Below are 19,542 nucleotides of genomic sequence, written 5' to 3' on the forward strand. Positions count from 1 at the left end.
CGCTCTAGATGTCAGGCGCGCTCTGGCATTCTACCAGAAGCGCACCAAGCCCTTCTGCAGATCAGATCAGATTTTTTATTGCAATAGCTGACAGGATGGAAGGGCCTTCTGGTGTTCTCCCAGAGGATTTCAAATTAGATCACCACCTCTGTCCATACTCGTTACAAGTTGGTGCAGGCTGTGCCTCCACCGATACTGAAGACTCACTTGACTAGGGTTCAGGTGTCTTCGGCTGCCTTCCTGGTGTACGTCCCAATCCAGGACATCTGCAGGGCCGCAATGTGGTCTTCCGTACTCACATGATGCGTTACACCATCACCCAGCAAGCCAGGGGTGATGCTGGATTTGGCAGAGCTGTGTTGCAATCAACATGTCCATGAACTCCTACCCACCGCCGCTTGTACTACTTGGGAGTCACCTACAATAGAATGGACATGAGCAAGCACTCGAAGAAAAGACGGTTACTTTTCGTAACTGTTCTTTGAGATGTTTTGCTCATGTTCATTCCATGACCTACCCTCCTTCCCCTCTGTTGGAGTTTCTGGCAAGAAAGAACTGAGGGAGGGGGAAACCGGTGGTGCCCTTATACTGGCACATACATGTGCCACTCCAGAGGGCACCAAAGCCAGTCCCCTACAGATACCACTGAGGGGAAAACTTCTGGTACAATGCATGTGGCGAGCACACACAACTACAATGGAATGGACATGAACGACGAGTCTTGAAGAGCAACAGTTACGAAAGGTAACAGTCTTTTAGAGTTTGGCACCTAATTTCTCTGAAGATTGTCTGTAGTCAGCAGGCTCTTTTTCCTTCACAGCTCCTATATGGCTACTGAAATGTGCATGACTTCTCTTTCCCCCTGCTGCCACCCCCAAACCCCACAGAGTGACTGAGCATACTCCATCCTGGGGCTGCAGGGGCTGAACAAGACTTCCCCTGCAATTACTCCTTCAGGCTGCTGTGGCACAGAGAGCACCAGAACTGAGAGCAGAGAGACAGTCCTCTACTCTCAAAACTCCCTCTGCTGGCACAATTTTTTCCTGCTGAAAAAAATAGTCTTTAATTACATGATTACACACTATCATAATGCATATGCACCGGGGGCACAAATTAAGGCTGGAGAGGCAGCCTTAAATATGCCGTTTCCTAATTTGAGTGCTTGACTTTGCAACCTTAACGTTCTCCTAATTTAGCTTGTTTTGGATGGACATTCTATGTAGAATATGGCTAAGTTAATGTTCCTGAAGCAACCTTAACTTTTAGAGTCTTCTGATCTGAATGCTTGTTCACTCTGGTGACTGTACGGCCTCCTAGGAAAGTCTGTGTTGGATCTATTGCTCTGGATAAAAGTAATGTGTGTTCTTGCCCTGTAAAGTTGAATTGCAGTCTGAGTGTCTTTTTATTTATTTTTATACTGTAATAACTTCTCCATCTGGACTGCTCTCTGAACTAACCCTACTGTTTTTTGCCTCAGAGGAGGAGAGTCAATGTGTTGTTTTTTTTTCCCTTGTTCCATGTAAGGTCCTTTTCCAAGGAATTCTCTTGTTCTAATAAACTAGTTCTCTTTATTTTTCTCCAGAGAAGAGAAGATTCCGAACTGTGATAGATTCCCTTCAGATGAGGTCTGACCACTCTGTGTAGTGCAAAAGGACTGGAATCTGGTTGCAAATGACCAGTAGGGAATTCAGAGTGGTCGGAGCTGTGTGCTGGCATAAGCTCCTGTGAATGTCTCCTTTGCCAGCTACATAAAAGCAAGTAGTGTTGCAGAATTGGGAGATGCTTAATGGACCCTTTGCCTGTGGTTTAACTTAAAGTAGCCTCTAACTGAGGAGAGGACCAGTGTTGATCACCCTACAGAATCAGGGAGCCATAACCAGCTCTGACAGCCCTTCCTCACCTGTACTGAGTTCACAGTCAGGGGGCTATTACACTTGTAAGCCCAAACACAGTTCTTCTCAGGTAGGGAGACTATGCCTTTTTGATTGGTGCTTGGCCGCGTGCTAAACAGGCGGCTCTTGCTTTCCTCTGGCCCAGCCCCCTAACCAATCAACTGTACTAATGCAGCACCTTAGAGGTGGGAAAGGCTTGCGAGACTTCCTGCCCAGTAACTCTGTCCATGCTGAGTGCTTCATAGCTGGCTGGCTAGGTGACTGTTTTACTCCCTTCCCCTAATGACAGTAACGTATGCATGGAGAGGTGCAAAGCTGAGTCAGTGATCTGTTTAATTTGTCATCCAGTTACTAAGTACAGAACACCTAGCATTTGCTTCCTGTTTCTTGTTTTAAGCATATTCAGCAGTGCTAGAGGGAGGGAGAGGGAGAGAATCCTGCTCAGTAGCATCCACTGGGAAAGGCAGAAAGCTGACCTGACCTTGAAGAGGGATAACTTTCTCCCTTTAAAGCCTTCCCTCACTTTTTCCTCCTATTGCCAGAGGTGATTCTGTAGGAGGGTAAAGAACCAGGGCATGGGAACACTAGAGTGTGTGTGTGGGAGGAAGGGCAAATGAGATCAATGGAAAGGGAAACTGGAGGTTGTTAAATATTTAAAATCTGAATCTTCAAATGTTTGAATTTACACATATGTAAGACTTTTGAAAAGTGATGATGGGGATGTGTATAGAATTCCTCCCCCGATAAGAAAGTTGTTTTCTTGACTTGTCGCACTGATTTGCTGTCATGGATTTTATAAAGCTAGTGATAGAAAAGAGGGATTACATTATCTTGCTCTTTCCCTGCCAAAGGAATAAATTCCCTACAGTATATTTAAGTGATTTTCTCCAGTGTAGTTCTGAATGACTCCAGTGATAGGGCTTCCACCATTTCTCTCTGGAGACTCTTCCACAAGCAAATAGATCTTATGGATAGACAATGTTTGTTACTCATACAAGGGAAATTTTGTGTTCTGCTGGCTATTGTTACATTTGTTTTTTGTAATTTATGGCAAGGGTGCAAAGAAGCTGAGACAGGTGTCCTTTTTACGTTTTTGTGTTAATCTAAATAAACACATTCTATTTGGCTTTTTTTCTGTTTCATGTTTATAATTCTTGTTATACTCCCCATGTGTGAGCTGAACAATTCCTCTCTCGTACTACAGTAGAAATCCTCCTAAGTCCTTGTACGTTTTTGCCAATGGTATATAAAAGAATACAGTCATATTAAACTTGGCTGCTATAAATACAAGAGAAAATAAGCAATCTCCACACTTCATAATCAAACCCCTCCCATCTTCCATCCCCATTTCAACCTTGTTTGGAAGACAAACTCATAACCTTTTAAAAAATGTTATTTATGGCTATCAATATCTCATAAATTGATTGCTTATGTAAACTTATACTCAGAATTTCTTATTGGGTTAGTATGCCATATCTGATGTAAAGTAGGGTTTTTGGTAAAATTTCAAAATGTTTAAACAAATAAAAGAATAAAAAATTACTATGTAGTCCTTTATTTCCCCATGTGCAATTTGTGTACAGAGTTGCATCTCCTGCACAAAAGAGCACACACAAAAGTTATCTGCTTTGGGGGTCTGTTTTGTCAATGCATTATTGGAAAGAGTAACTCTTTTCCTTCAGAGTTTTATTATGCTTTTATAAATTGTACTGCAACAAATAAGGTTGACACAAAGGGCATATGAATAGAACCAGGTGTCCAAATTTTATTGCCTGATCAGATAACTTAGAGACGAATGAGTGACCCCACAATGTCAGGGGAAGGGTTTTTTAGCTGTATGGATTAAAGAATATGAAGATGGATACTTACATCTGCTTTTATTATATTAAAAATGTTTGTAGATAAATAAAAGTTAATAGTAATATATTTGTTTCTATTCCAGATGGGAATGACAGGTAACACTAGTCCCTTTGGGCAGCCCTTTAGTCAAGCTGGAGGGCAGCAGATGGGAGCTACAGGTGTGAACCCTCAGTTACCAAACAAGCCAGGCATGGCAAATAATTTGCCTCCCTTTCCTACTGACATCAAGAGTACTTCAGTTACCAGTGTGCCAAATATGGTAAGTTGCATTTAACTCATGTCATTTTCCCCTTCCTTGTTATGCATCTTCAAAATATATTCCAAGTCCCAATGTATAAAGTTATGTCTAGTAAAAACTGAATTCACATCATACTAGTTTAGATTTTAATGAATGATATTGAAAACTCATTAATCTGATTTTTTTTTCTCAGTGGCATTGGTCAGCAAAATGTTAAAGGTGAATTGTAAAACAAAATTGAGGTAAGTTCCAAATATGTTTAAGTGTGCTCACTATCCAGCCTGTAGTGAGCATGAAAGACAGAAATAAGTCTAACAGGATGTTGGGCTCGATGGACCATTTCTGACCTGGTTTGGCTACTCTTATGTAACTAGCATCCACCCTCTCAATAGCTTTTCACCTCAGAAATTGGTACTTTTTGTTTCATTGAAGATATCCCAGAATTCATTGTTCTCTGGTATCACAGACAGTAGGAATTGCATGGGTTCCTCTGAGACAGTATTACTTTCTGTCATATCTCCAGTAAACTGGGAAATAATCAAGAAGGTGGGGTGGGGCTTTAGAAACTTATATAAAATTTATTTCTGTGCTCAGTAACCCCCATTATTAGTTACCAGGAGCATTTAGTAAAAAGTTCTGTCCTTTAAAAGGGGACACTACGAACTTGCATTTTTTGAAATATTTTCTTTGAGTACCCCTAAACAGTATGCTCTGCATTTTTAAAAATTATTAAAACTAAAATTAAGGGAGGAGCTGTCTCTGTTCCCTGCTGATGTTCAGAATTGAGCATATCTAAGAGCAACATCACCGACCGTGCTCAGGCCTGCACCTTTCCTTTTCTTTTTGTGCACACTACCACCTGCTGCCTCTTCAGTCTTACACTTTCAGCTACAGCAGAAGTGAAGGTGAGTCTGTAGTTTGGGGAAGGGTTTGCACACTCAAAGAAACAGTGAAACTGAATTCACTAAATGCTGTCAAATGCACCCAGCAAACTGAAAAATAGAAGATATTTTCCTTTAATCTTAGGGATTCTTTATAAAAATATTGCTACAAAATTTTCAATTTGAGAACCTCCCTCTACATCAGTGTTCATTTTTGTTTTGCAGATCACCTTTAAGAAAAAGCTTCTTTACCAAAATAATCAGCTCCTTCCTAATGTTTTCTAGCTATTAGAATGCTGCTATAAAGGCAACACTGGATTGTGGCATCGCTGAATGAAGGCACAGCTGATTAGAGAGGCGGAGGAGCTTTTTTAATACAATTTTGGAACTCAAAGCAAAAGGAGAAACATGATGGAAAACAATCAATTACAACAGTTTTTCCTAAAATGATTACTGAAAAATTTGTTGAGCTTTATAAATCAAGTCATCCTTAAGGTTATAAGAGAAGTTGGCCAATTCAGTTCTTTATACTGTTTGGTATGTAATCATAAGGCTACTTCTAGAATAAGTTTCAGTGGTTCTCAAACTGTGGGTCAGGACCCCAAAGTGGGTTGTGATCCCATTTTAATGGGGTTGCCAGGGCTGGCTTAGACTTGCTGGGGTCCAGGGCCAAAGCCCAAGCCCATCACCTGAGGCCAAAACCTGAGGATTTCTGCCCTGCGTGTTGGGATTCAGGTTACAGGCCCCCCTGCCTGGGGCTGAAATCCTTGTGCTTCAGCTTTGCCAACCCCCTCTTGCCCACGGCAGTGGGGCTTGGGCGGGCTCAAGCTTCGGTCCCTTCTCCTTCTCCCTTCTCTTTTATTGTCAGAAGGGGATCACGGTGCAATGAAGTTTGAGAACCTCTGAGTTAGTTAACTAGAAACTTGTTTATATTGGTGGTGAACTTATGGTAAGGTCCAGTATCTTAGGTTGTGGTATCGTTACTTCATAAACTGTGTTTTCACACTTATTACTGCAAAGTTAAAGTGCCCTATTGTGCTTAAAATTTATCTAACTGTGCCTGCTGTCATCTTACTGTTAGTAAGAGATGCCACTTCCATCCACAGTCTTGACGAAAGACTGAGAGCAAGTGCATTTTGACCACTGTATTGTATTTTAAATGAGAGTTGTGTTTTAAAAATGCCATTATAAAATGAAATGCCCTTTTCATACAAATTTTTAGAATTTCACTGTGGTATTGGTCACCTTTTAGAACATTGAAGCAACAAATTTGCTTTGCAAGGTTCAGCCATGGTTTCTGAAACATTACTGAACTTACTTTGATCCTCTCTGCACTTACCATTTAAACTTCTCACTGGTTCACCTCATCTGCATTTTCAGCAATGGGTAAATTTTCTAATAATATAGACTAAGTTTGTGTGTACACAGTTGTGCAGTAAATTAATTCTCCAGGTATGCGGTATTATTTGTCACAAAGGGTTGTATTTGGTTTTAACCTTGTACACTGAGTCCCAAAATAGATGCGAGAAATGTTGTGTTATGTAAGTTCTATCTGCGCCACTACAAGTGTGTGTAAATTCCTAAAACAGCTAAAAGTTTTGTTTTACGTACAAAGTGGACTGTTCGCTGATAGAGTGAATACTATCTCTAGTATCATTTTGGCTCTGATATGGGAAGTCCACTGTTGAATGCTCTCATGTTTCGCTGTGCAAAACAAATGACTTTTAGTTAGTGCAAATTGCTTGTGAGAATAGTTCTTGTTAGTATACTTTTTTAAAAATATAATTTACTTTGGAAATTGTGGATGTTTAGAATATTGCAAGCTTGGCAGTTTCATGTGATATTTTCTGTGCTTGCTGCTTCTTCACAAAGTAAAATTAAAATATCACTACTTGCTTTAGTATCTCTCAGTGTATTAGGAATAATGTAATTGAATTGCTGGTATAGTTTCTATGGAAACTACGAATTCAGTTACGTTTTATGCTCTTAAACATGATAGCAGTTACTGTAGAAACTGATAAAGCCTTCCATGAGATGCAAATTATTTACTGTTGGTTGACACTAGAAACATTGCCATTCTTTAGCAAAAGCATTGATGCACAGATTTCATCCTTGTCTTCTGGATAACTCTCTTAAATCTAGCAGGAATTTCAGGAATCCTTGCTTCAGGCTGTGTCTGAAAAGAAATGTGAATGGGCAGGAGAGGATATAAATCTCAGACTTCCAGGTCTTAGTCCCATCCAGTTGTCAGAGAAGTGCTCCTTCATCTCTTGTTTACATTGTCTTAAAAATCTATATTTTGGTGGTGTGTTTATAGAAGGGGGCTGCCTGACACCTGGTAAAGTCAGGACCCTGTTTATAATTCAATTATGAAGCCATTTGCACAGCTGCATAATTCCTTTTTGAAACTTCAGTTTAATGCTATAGAATCTAAATACTCCTACGGGCAGTTGGGTTCTGGAAATTATCCGTCAGGGATACTCCATAGAATTTCGCTCTTTTCTGCTTCACAAACTCCCTTCCTGGTCCCACACTGAGGACCACTCTCATGAGGTGATTCTTCAACATGAGGTAGAATCCCTTTTGCACCGAGGGGCAATAGAGCGTATCCCACATCATCATGGGACGGGGATTTACTCCCTATATTTTCAATTTCCAAAAAAGACAGAGGGTGGAGTCTCATCCTGACCTTTGGCAATTCAACATCTTTATTTGAAAGCTGAAATTCTGGTTATAGTGGCATTGGTAATCTCTTCCCTTCAGGAAAGGATGTGGTTCACAGCTCTTGACACAAAGGACATGTATTTCCACAGGGACCTTAATCCATCACACAGGAAGTTCCTGCATTTTACGTTTGACCAGGAACTGTTTCAGGCCCTCCCTTTTAGGCTCACTACAGCACCCAGAACATTTACGAAGGTTTTCTCTGTGGTAGCAGCCCAGATGAAGCACCAGGGCTTGTGTTTCCATACCTAGATGACTGACTACTGGTAGGCCACGCTCGTTAGGTGGTCAGGTCAGCGACAAGGCTTCTCGTACAACTTCTATCAGCCATAGATGTTTGCATAAACAAAGATAAGTCCTTTTTGTTACCCACAAGGACAATAAATTTCATGGGGGTGACATTGGACTTAGTTTCTGCAAGAGCATTTCGCCCCACAGACAGGATTCATAAAATAACCAATGTGATTTCATGTGTTACCTGCAGACCACAAACTACAGTGCACAGATATCTTTCACTGTTAAGCTCAGGGCCGCACGTACTTACATGATTCTGTTTGTCAGACTCCACTTGTGGTGTCTGCAAGTTTGGCTCCATTCAATCTGCCAACTGAACAAGGACCACATTAATTCCAAGGTGACTGTTTCCACCAGAGTTAACACCTCCTTCATTTGTTGGTCATGGTGTGTGTTCCCATGGGATGCTCACTGTTGAACCACATTGGTCAGGGTACCTGGACCTTATGAGAGAACAGGCTACATACAAACATACTGGAAATGAGATCAGTCTGCCTTGCTTGCAAAGCCTCCCTTCCACTCATATGCTTATTCCGTGTACAGATAATGTTGGACAGCATCACCATGGTGGTATATATCAACCAACAGGGAGGAGCAAAATCTCATTTCCTCTGCCTGGAAGCTATCAGACTTTGAAACTGGTGCGTCGGGAAGCACATCACGATACAGGCCGCCTATATCCCAAGTATTCACAACTCCCTTGCAGACAGACTAAGCAGAAGCTTCTTGGCAGACTGTGAATGGGAGGTTCATGACAATCCTAAGTGAGATACTTACACAGTGGGGTACTCCAATATTTGCATCCCAGGCTAACAGAAAGCTCCCCTTATTTTGTTCCAGAGGAGCCGTGGGTTGTGACTCCCAAGGCAAGGCTCTTTTGCTGCCTTGGACAAATGGCCTCAGATATGCCTTTCCTCCCATTTTCCTTCTTGTACAAGTTGTGGGGAAGAGATCTCATGACAGAACCAGTATCATTCTCCTAGCAGCCTACTGGGCCAAACAGTTCTGGTTCATGGAACTTCTAAAGATGTCTGCCTGCCCACCCATGAATCAGGGTCCGCCCATTCCCAGATCTCCTAACCCGGGATGGGGCTGGGGAGTGGGGGGAAATAAAGCAACCCAATCTGGGCTCACTCCACCTCATGATCTAGTGTTTGGATGGGTGTCAGAAATAGAATGCTCATGGGATCACTCTTAGTTCTCAGCAAGTACAGCTAGCAGTGATTAGTGCCTTCCTCCCTCCAGGATGGTCCATCTTTACTCACCCTGCTTCAGCACAATTTGTGAAAGGCCTGATCAGGACCTTCTCAGTAGTGTTTAATCTTACACATCAATGGGGCCTTAACCTTGTCCTGTGGACACTCTCAGGTCTGCCCTTTGAACCCATGGCAACGTGTGCCATGACCAGCCTATCGGTGAAGGTGGCTTTTTGAGGCTGTCATTTCTGCTAGGAAGGTCAGGAAGCTTGGAGCCATCATGGTGGATCCTCCTTATACAGTGTTTCACAAAGAAAAGGTTTCTCTTCAACTACACCCCGGATTTCTCCCCCAAATTGTTTGAGTTCCACCTCAATGAAATTATAGTTACCTGTATTGTTCCCAAAACCCCACATTTCCTCTGAAGAGAAGAGACCCCACTCCCTTGATGTCTGGCATGCCCTGACATTCTACCTGAAAAGAGCCAAACCTATTAGGAAATTACCTGAAACTTTTTGTTGCCATAGCAAAGAGATTGTATCGGCAAGCCAGAATCTCCCAGAGGATTTCTAAGTGGGTTTTGGGATGCATCTTGGAGTTCTATAAGATAGCAAAAATTCCTTTCCCTGGGACTGTCACAACTCATTCCACACAAGTAGACATGATGTGGAGGCAGCTTGTATCTGATGTCCTGCTACAAGGAGGCTACCTGGAGTTCTAGCCCCATGTTTGCAACACACTACACTCTAGTTCATGCCTCAGTTGCAGATGGGATCGGAAATGCAATGCCTCAGACAGCGATGGGATCAGAAGTATTGCAAGCATCTTTGTTACCAGCTTCCTCCCACCCACCTCCAGTCTGAACAGTGCTTGCCAGTCACCCTCATGTGGAATACACGTAATTAGTGGCACTCAAAGTGGAGGTTACTTACTCTACTGTTGCTTCTTCGAGATGTGTAGTCCCTATCTGTATTCTACTACCCACCCTTTGTCCCATCTCCTTTGGATGCTGTTGAATTTGGGGTAAGAGGAGGAACTGGAGGGGCATCAACCTGCACTGCTTCTTCTACCCTCGGTTGGGAGCACAATGAGAGCTACTGTGCATGTGCGGGCCTATGGACTCTGCTTTGAAGAATTTCTAGATTTGGACACGTGGTGCACATGCGCATACCCACATATGTGGTTTCTATCTGAATTCCACATTTTGAAATAACCTCCACTTTCAGTGACTGTCCTAGTATCACACAGGAACTGTGTGGCAGAGGTAGGGATAGAATATAGTTCTTCTTTGAGTGGTTGTTCATGTCCATTCAAAGTAGGTGTGCGCGTATTGTGTGCACGCCAGCTGGAAGATTTTCCCTAGCAGTGTCCGTAGGGTCGACCCGGGCGCCCCCTGGAGTGGCGCCCTATAAAGGGGCTTGCAGACCCTCCACCCCCTCAGTTCCTTCTTACCGCTGGTGACGGCTAGCTGGAACTTCTCTTGCATAGCAAGTTGGCAGTGTCCTCTCCTTACTATTTAGTCCGTGTATTCAGTCATATTATAGTTAGTTAGATAGATCTTTGTATATAATTTTTCATAGTTGGGGGATACCGCCCCCCAGAGTCTTTGTTGCTCGCTGGGGCATGCCCGGGTCCCCTGGGTTCAAACTCTGCAACAACTGTGAGAAATTCATGCCCAAGAGTGACCTGTACTCTGCATGTTTGAGGTGCCTCGGAGAGAGTCACCATAAGGACCGGTGCTCTATCTGTAGAGGCTTCCGCCCGTGAACTCTTAAGGACAGGGCTCAAAGACTTAGAGTCCTCCTGATGGAGGCGGTCCTGCGACCACCCTCGGACCCAGAACCGGCTGAGGCGGGGCCCAGCACGTTGTCCTCAGTGCGGAGTGCCCCGGCACCGACATCAGGACTTAGGGCCCAGCCCAAGTCGTCAAAAACCTGACACCGGACGGAGTTGGGTCATAGGAAGTTGGCCACAGTGCGGCACCGCTCACCTTCGCCGGTGCCCGCCAAGAGAAAGAAGCCGGTAAGGGATCGGTCACCCCACCAGGATCCGAAGCCGACACCGTCCGCGGGTGTAAGCGGACAGGCTGGGCAACAGCCCTCCGCGGTTCAGTCGACTCCTGCACCACAGAGAGAGCGGTCGAGTCCAGACCAGCCTAACTCCCTGGACCACAGCGGAGACATATGCCCCCCGTCGATGCCGGAGGCGTTCAAGGCGGCCTCAGACCTAATGGGCCTCCCGGCACCGGCCTTCCCGCATCGTAGGGAGTTGCCTACTGTGGTCCCTCCACCAGTACAGTCTAGAGGCAAGCCGGCCGTGCTATCGCCTCCCTCCCCGCACCGTGCTGTGAAGGCAGCACCGGATCAGAGGAGAGGTACCCCCCAGATCCTCGTACTCAGAGACCTCAGACTCAGAGACAGACTCCTATCACTCCAGCCAGTCACGGAGCAGGAGATCGGTTTTGGGGATGAGCCACCAACGTTACCCGCAGTGGCAGCAACAATGGCAGCCGCCCTCGCAGTGGCCATTTTGGACTCCCTACGCCTACCATCAGTCAGTAGACCAGGCATTTGGCCCTCGGTCATGGTCAGCTTCGATGTCCTCGACGTCGGTGGCCCAGACGCAGCTGCCTCCCCCACCGTCGCCGGGCAGGAGTGTGCCATTGTCAAGTTCAGCACCCCCTAACCGGGCAGCAACACTGGCAGCAGCTCCAGTTTGGGCTCCGCCGGCACCACATGATACACCAAGTCGCTCACTGGTGACCCCTGAACCGGCCGCAGTGCCACATTTAGACTCGGAACCGGCACCGCAACCTCAGTACCACGTGCCGCAGAACCCCGAGGCGCGCCGCATGCACCGGAGGAAGGGCCACTCCATGTGATCTCCTTGTCCTCCTCCCCGGACGAGGCAGTCTCGGGCACAGCTGCAGCACCGGCCCTAGAGGACACTCAAATCCTCCAACAGTTGCTTCAGTGAGCAGCTCAAAGCCTCACAATCCAAGCGGAGGAGATTGAGGTGGACGTGGACCCTGTAGTGGACATTCTGGCCCACTCAGGGCCATCCAGGGTGGCCTTCCCGCTGATAAAGACTATATGGATATGTCCCGCATCCTGTAGCAAACACCAGCCTCATTGGCCCCTACTGCCAAGAGGACGGAGTGGCACTACTTCGTCCCCTCTAAAAGGAACGAACACCTGTACATCCACCCTCCCCCTGACTCCCTGGTAGTAGACGCGGCTAACCAGTGGAGGAGGACAAACTGATCTCTCGAGCCTCCCTCCAGGCCGCCTTAGATGCGACGGACTCAGCCTCTTGCACCCTGGCCACGGACCTGGTCATGCGGCGGGGAGCCTGGCTCCAGGTCTCAGGCCTGCCCTATGAGGTCCAGCAGACAATTCAAGACCTCCCCTTCGAATGGCAGATGCTATTTTTGGAGAAAACGGACAAACGTTTCCATAGCTTAAAGGACTCAAGGGCCACGCTTCGCTCGCTGGGCTTGCATACCTCCACGACCCAGCGCAGACAATTTTAGGCCGCAGGCGGCCCCTCGCACATACCAGCCACAGACTCGCCAGGAGCTGGGGCGCAGGCGGGGCAGAAATGGCAGGAGTCGTCACCAGCGCCACCCCTCCGGCCAGGTGTCTAGCCAATCCAGACCACCATCTGGACCTAGACCCCTTATTTGATGGTATGGTCGAGGACGACCTACCGATAGAGACTCTGGATCCTTCCAACCCTACCTTTGGGTCACATCTGTCCCACTTCTACAGTGCCTGGTCCCGAATTACGTCGAACAAATGGGTGCTCCGCACAGTAGAGAGGGGATATTCTGTCCAGTTCTCCTCCCTTCTGCCCCACCAACCCCCCTCCCCATCCCTCTTCAGGGACTCTTCTCACAAGCAACTTCTAATTCAAGAAATGAAGTCCCTCACAGAGGCAGGGGCAGTGGAGGAAGTCCTGCAGGAGCTCAGGAGCAAAGGCTTCTACTCCCGGTATTTCCTAATACCGAAGGCAAAAGGGGACCTGAGACCCATCCTAGACTTGCGGCAGCTGAACAAGATTGTGCCAAAACTCAAGTTCCGCACGGTCCCTGTGTCCTTGTTCATCCCCTCCCTGGATCCAGGAGATTGGTATGCTGCCCTCGACTTAAAGGACGCCTATTTCCACATTGCCATAATTCCATGGCACCGTTGGTACCTCAGATTCGTTGTGACCGACATCCATCTGCAGTTCACGGTGCTCCCATTCAGCCTGTCAGCTGCTCCCAGCGTCTTCACAAAGTGCATGTCGGTAGTGGCGGCCTTCCTGCGCAGGTTGGGCATCCAGGTATTCCCCTAGCTGGATGACTGGCTCATAAAGGGCCGCTCCAAGGAGCAGATAGAGACCCAGGTGTTGTTCATCAGGCGGACCTTTCTTGATCTTGGCCTCCTCCTGAACGAAACCAAATCCACCCTGTCTCCGATGCAACGAATAGAGTTCATAGGAGCGGTTCTTGACTCCACCCACGCCAAAGTGTACCTGCCAGAGTCCAGGTTCTGTGCAATTTCCGAGCTCATCCTTAGACTGCACCGTGCCCCGGTTACCGTGATGCCAGTTTGCCTTCGGCTGTTGGGCCATGTGGTGGCGTGCACCTATGTGGTGGTCCATGTCAGACTCTGGCTTCACCTGCTGCAGTCCTGGTTGGCAATAGTTTATCGTCCAGTCAGGGACTCCCTGGACTCAGTGGTGTCCGTTCCCCGCTTGGTGCTGAGCTTGCTACGGTGGTAGCTTGACCCACGGGAAGTCTGCATGGGTGTCCCCTTTGCTGCCCCGCAACCCTTCCTTCCCCTGGTGACGGATGCCTCGGATTGAGGTTGGGGAGTGCACCTGGGATGCCTCAAGACGCAGGGCTTGTGGTTACCGGAGGACCTCGAGTTGCATATCGATATCAGGGAGCTGAGAGCAGTCCGCCTGGCGTATTTGACCTTCTGGTCTCGCCTGGCAGGCAGGTGCGTTTCAGTCCTTTTGGACAACACGGCGGCAGTTTTTTATATCAACAACCAGGAGGGTGCACGCTCCTCTCCCCTCTGCAGAGAAGCCCTCGCGCTGTGGGATTTCTGCGTTCACAATGCCACTCAGCTAACAGCGTTCTATCTTCTGGGGGAGCAGAACGGTTTGGTGGACACCCTCAGCTGCTCATTCCAGGGTCACGAGTGGTCCCTCCGATGGGATGTGGTGCACTCAATTTTCCAGCTCTGGGGCTTTCCCCGGTTAGACCTGTTTGCTTCAAGGGAAAACAAGAAGTGCCGACGGTTTTGCTTCCTCCTGGGCCGCAGTCGGGGGTCTCTGTCGGACGCCTTCCTACAGACATGGGAGGACAGTCTGCTCTATACCTTCCCTCCGATCCCCCTGGTACACAGGGTGCTTTTAAAGATTCGCAGGGATCACGCCAGGGTAATTCTGATAGTTCCGACATGGCCGCGCAAGCATTGGTACATGTCACTCCTGCACGTCAGTTCAGGTGCCCCTGACGCTGCCCCTACTCCTGGACTTGATCACACAGGACCGGGGCTCCCTCCACCATCCGAACCTTGAGTCCCTTCACCTCACAGCCTGGATGCTCCATGGCTGAACCCGGTGGAGTTGCAGTGTTCCCAGCAGGTCAGACAGGTGCTGCTAGGTAGCAGGAAACCATCCACCAGGGCCACCTACCCGGCTAAATGGAAGCGCTACTGTATGGTCGGGTCAGCGGGGTCACCAGTTCCCGCTGTCCTTGACTATTTGCTTCACCTAAGACAACTGGGCCTCTCCATTTCCTCCATTTGCGTTCACTTGGCGACCATATCCGCTTTTCATCTGGGAGAGGGGGAGTGCCTCGGTGTTTGCGAACCTGCTAGTTGAGCGTTTCCTCGAGGGTATGGACAGGCTCTTCCCTCATGTGCGTCAGCCGACCCCTGCTTGGGACCTGAATCTGGTCCTCTCGGGGCCTCTCTTTGAGCCTCTGGCTTCGTGCTCCCTGCTGTACCTATCATATAAGACCACCTTCCTGGTGGCGATCACCTCGGCCCGATGGGTGTCGGAGCTTCGAGCATTAACGTCAGAGCCCCCGTACACAGTTTTCTACAAGGACAAGGTCCAACTTAGACCTCATCTGGCTTTCCTATCCAAGATCGTTTTGCAGTTCCACATGGGCCAAGATACCTTTCTCCTGGTGTTTTATCTGAAACCACACGCCTCCAGCGAAGAGCGGAGGCTACGCTCCCTGGATGTCCGCAGGACCTTGGCTTTTTACATAGAGCATACCAAGCTGTTCAGACACTCAACCCAGCTCTTCGTCGCAGTGGCAGAAAGGATGAAGGGGCTCCCGGTCTCCTCTCAGCGAATCTCTTTGTGGATCGTGACCTGCATCCGGGAATGCTACCGCATAGCTAAGACCCCTGTCCCTCCGGTCACGGCCCACTCCACTAGGGCGCAGGCCTCCTCTGCAGCTTTCCTGGCTCAGGTTCCGACTCAGGAGATTTGTAGAGCGGCCACGTGGTCCTCCATCCACACGTTCTCGTCTCACTATGCCATCACGCACCAGGCAAGGGGTGACGCAGCCTTCGGGCGTACAGTTCTCCAGTCAGAAGTGATCTCCGACTCCTAAGGTTAGGCTTGTGAGTCATGTGGACATGAACAACCACTCGAAGAAAAAATGATTACCCACCTTTTAGTAACTGTTGTTCTTTGAGATGTGTTGTTCATGTCCATTCCAACACCCACCTTCCTGCCCCTCTGTCGGAATGCCAGCAAGAAGGAACTGAGGGGGTGGAGGGTCGGCGGGCCCCTTTATAGGGCGCTGTGGTGGCGCCACTCCAGGGGTCGCCCGGGCCGACCCTACGGACGCTGCTAGGGAAAATCTTCCAGCTGGCGTGCACTTGGCGCGCGCACACCTACTTTGAATGGACATGAGCAACGTATCTCGAAGAACAACAGTTACTAAAAGGTGGGTAATCGTTTTTTCTTCAGGCAGGCATTCAATTGCCTTAAGTATGAGAGACCATCCTTTCTCTTTCTTTATTCACTACATATCTTGAAACTTCTGCAACAAATGAGTCAGGAGTCCTACAAGCAACAGCCTCATTCATTGTACTACTTTGATTTCTCAGAGCGTGGTCTGTCCTGTAAACTGATTGATTGAAACAGGAATTCTGTGGAAATAGTAGTATGTTATCATGTAGCTAAAAACTATGTCATGATGCAAACACACAAGGGAGCAAATTAAGGTGGCACAGGAAACCATAGTACTGGCATTTCCTAATTTTTGAGCACTTGATTTTCCAATCTTAATGTCCTTTTAATGTAGTTTGTGTGTAATTTCCTAGCTTTATAAAAAACAAGTTCCTTCATGTGGAATCATCATAACTTCAACTGGGTATCAGCAGAGTTAGAACCTTTAGATCCACAGCCCAGACCTCCAAATTCAGGTTAATAGCCCTGCCCTTAAAAGACAGCTTTCTTTTGATAGTGAAAGTTGTTCTTTGAAGGATTAAGGATTATTGCATTGCCTCCAAAGCCTACCTTAGAAGAGGTTTAGATAACCTAAGGGTGGAGTCCAGCAGGAATGAATCCAGGGAGACTGTAGCCTGCTGTTCAGGAAAAAGGGGTGAAGCCACTTGAGGAAGAAAGCAAGCTTTCTCAAGGTTGACTTCTTTCAGTGCCAAAGAGGTAACAAGGAGACCCTTTACATTTTAAATGGTCAGCCTTAGGGTAAAAGAGTCTAGGCACAGAGTCTTAGCATCAGGACAAGCTAAGGAACTTTTTCTCTTCCTGGGTGCAAACAATATCTGAGCAGTGGATACTGGAGCTACATCCATTGTTCTCAATAATGGCACTGGATTGATAGAGATGTATATTATGAAAATATCTTTTTGCATGTAAGGAACAAAAAGTATCTTTTTAATAGCTCTTTTTCAGAAATGTTGGGGGAGATAACCAGCTGTAATTGACTGATATAAGCATTGTATAACTTCTCGTCACACTATGTAGATTCCAGCAGTGAGAGCTATCTGAGTACCCAGAGCCCTAGAGGGAGAGCCTGAAGCCTCTCATGACTGTCACAGAATACAATCAGAATTGCTTTCAGTGCAGGGATTTTGGGGTTGAATAGTTACTGGGAAAAAGGGAATTCCCTCAAACCTCAACTTCAAAGAATGCTGCAAACATGGTGATAGACCTTATTGAGATTTAGCATGATTTTAGTAGTCTTTGTTTTAGAGTTGTAATGGTGGATCAAGCATCATGACTTATGCTTTTATTGGGGATATTGAGGTGTGATTCCACCCTATATTATTAAAAGAAGGAATTAAGCAACATTCTGCGAGTTATGGCATTCACAGCACTGTGCAACTGAGCTACATGAGTTTTTGTGACCACTCTTTATTTGTCAGACTGTTTTGCAAACCCCAGCACATTGGCTATAAGACTGAGTAGCAGAGTGCCTTTTTGCATTTTTTCTATCAGGCTGACCCAATTTTTTCAGTGCATCCATTTCTGCATGAATCAAGGCTTAGGAGTATTTTCTTCAAGGAATCACAGATACATCTATAATGTTCTCAGTGGACTGGTTAGACAATGATTGATATGCCTGGGGGTTTGGCTACTGTACATTACAAATACAAGTTTAGATTTTACAATTACTCTTCTGACCAGCAGATGGAGTTCAAGAATATTAATTAAAGAGCTAATATAACCATACAGTCCTTAGCTTTCTCAGTTGTTTTCTCTAATGTGAATTGGAGCAGCTCTTCTTCTTCTGGTTTAACAGTTTGTCAGAATGTTATATAGCATACTTAGTCTGCTGAATCTCTGCATTTGATCTTGCATGTTCCTCTGTGCTCTCTCTCAATAAACACGGTTGTTTCTCTTCGTTTTGCATAATGTAGTGAGTTTGGTAGAAGAAATGATGAAATTGAGAAGGTTTGACCCTGCCTGTAGGGGAGTATATAAAGAGCTCAAATAAATAATTTTAGATGTTGTCTACAAAAACTTTCTGTGGCTCAGCTCAATTTTCAGTAGTATTTTAAAGCAACTATAATTTAACAAAATATCTTCCCAGTAATTGAGTTTTCTGTCATACAGTGAAATTAAGCAATGTGTAATCCTGACTATTATAACCAACTGAGCAAAAGCTGCCAGTGAAAAGTTGTGACTAAGAGGACTAATGTGATTCTTGGGTGTACAAATGGGACTATCAGGTTAGGAGTAGGGAGGGAAACGTGGAATTTCCTTTGAGTGCTGGTCCTAGTGTGTATTCCACAAATTGAGTATGAGAGTGCACCATGCACCTAAGACCAGAAAATCTTGCAAGTAGCTTCCATTGGTCCACAGCTGCATATTGGATTTCCTTGTGCTCAGCACTGAGGCTATAAGGGGAGGTGTGAATCGGCCATCTCTTCAGTTCCTTTTCACTGCTGTCTGGCCTGAGTCTGAATCCTCAGCCCGGAGCTATTCTCTCATTGTCTTAATCTCTCTAAATATAATTGTAAATGATGTTATTGTTTTCATAGTATTCTTATAGTTAGTGTAGCTTTGTTTTTCCCTACCCCAGGGACCATCTCTCTTACGTTTTGAGAGTAGGACTGTGCCCAGAATCACATGATTTAAAAACTATCTTGTGTTCTTGCTCCTTCTCAGTCAGCAACTACCACCAGTACTGCCTTTACTGCTTTACTTCCCACCCCAGACCTGACAGGGACAAGAGCTCTGACTGAGGAGGTACCTCATGGAGAAAGCCATGAGACCCAGTCAGATTCATGCCAGGAGATGCCCCTATACAACTGCTACAGTCCTCGGGCAGCGTACCTCCAAGCATGAGTTCTGAAGCAGAGGCTAGATCAGATAAATCTACCCATTATCCATCCATGAGCCAGAGTTTGCTTCCACTGGTACCAGTAGTACCTCTGATGGAGATAGATCCAGCCTTCTTGTTGGCTGAATCCAATGTCCAGGACAAACTACCATCTCCCAGAGAGGTTAGTCCAAACAGGTCTTTGAGAGTTTCCTGGACCCATCCTCCATGCAAGTAGGATTACTCTCCAAGGGATCATGGGTACCTCGTGCCTTCCCCCACACCAAACCAGTGTTCAACCCTTCATACCGGCCCTATTGGAGTCCTTGGAATCTTTATGCATCACAGCTTGGATCTGTGCATTCTAGCAGAGTGCCACATTGTCCCTCTCCTCCTAGGCAATTAGAGTAATATAGCATACACTTGTACTGTACTCTACCCTTAAAAGGGCTGAGAAACATTACTTTCATACCTGCAAAAGGGGAAGATTCTTGTTCACCTTCTCTGCCCCCAAATCCCTAGTAGTACAAGCAGCCACAGATGAATCCAGGTAGCAACACCCTAAAGCCATCCCTGTGGACAAGGGAGTGAAAGGCCTGGATCTTCTGAGGAGGAAGGTATTCACATCCACTAGCATTCAGTTCTCAGC

At 46.4% G+C, this 19,542-nt stretch overlaps 1 protein-coding gene across 6 annotated transcripts in view; it reads left to right on the forward strand.

The window, feature by feature from the left end:
• Nucleotides 1-19,542, forward strand: part of CREBBP (CREB binding protein) — a 195,071-nt gene that overhangs the window by 80,286 nt on the left and 95,243 nt on the right. For 2 of the 6 annotated variants that reach the window (XM_030577229.1, XM_030577230.1), the window contains exon 3: nt 3,835-4,011. The exons of 1 other annotated variant lie outside the window; for it this stretch is intronic. In XM_030577229.1, coding sequence (XP_030433089.1) covers nt 3,835-4,011 — 177 coding nt within the window. Of the gene's footprint in view, nt 1-3,834; nt 4,012-4,183; nt 4,233-5,114; nt 5,409-5,465; nt 6,258-19,542 lie in introns of those variants that run through there. 3 more of the 6 variants (XM_030577233.1, XM_030577234.1, XM_030577235.1) reach the window with 3 other exon arrangements.

Source organism: Gopherus evgoodei, chromosome 10, assembly GCF_007399415.2.
Source record: "Gopherus evgoodei ecotype Sinaloan lineage chromosome 10, rGopEvg1_v1.p, whole genome shotgun sequence".
NCBI lineage: Eukaryota > Metazoa > Chordata > Testudines > Testudinidae > Gopherus > Gopherus evgoodei.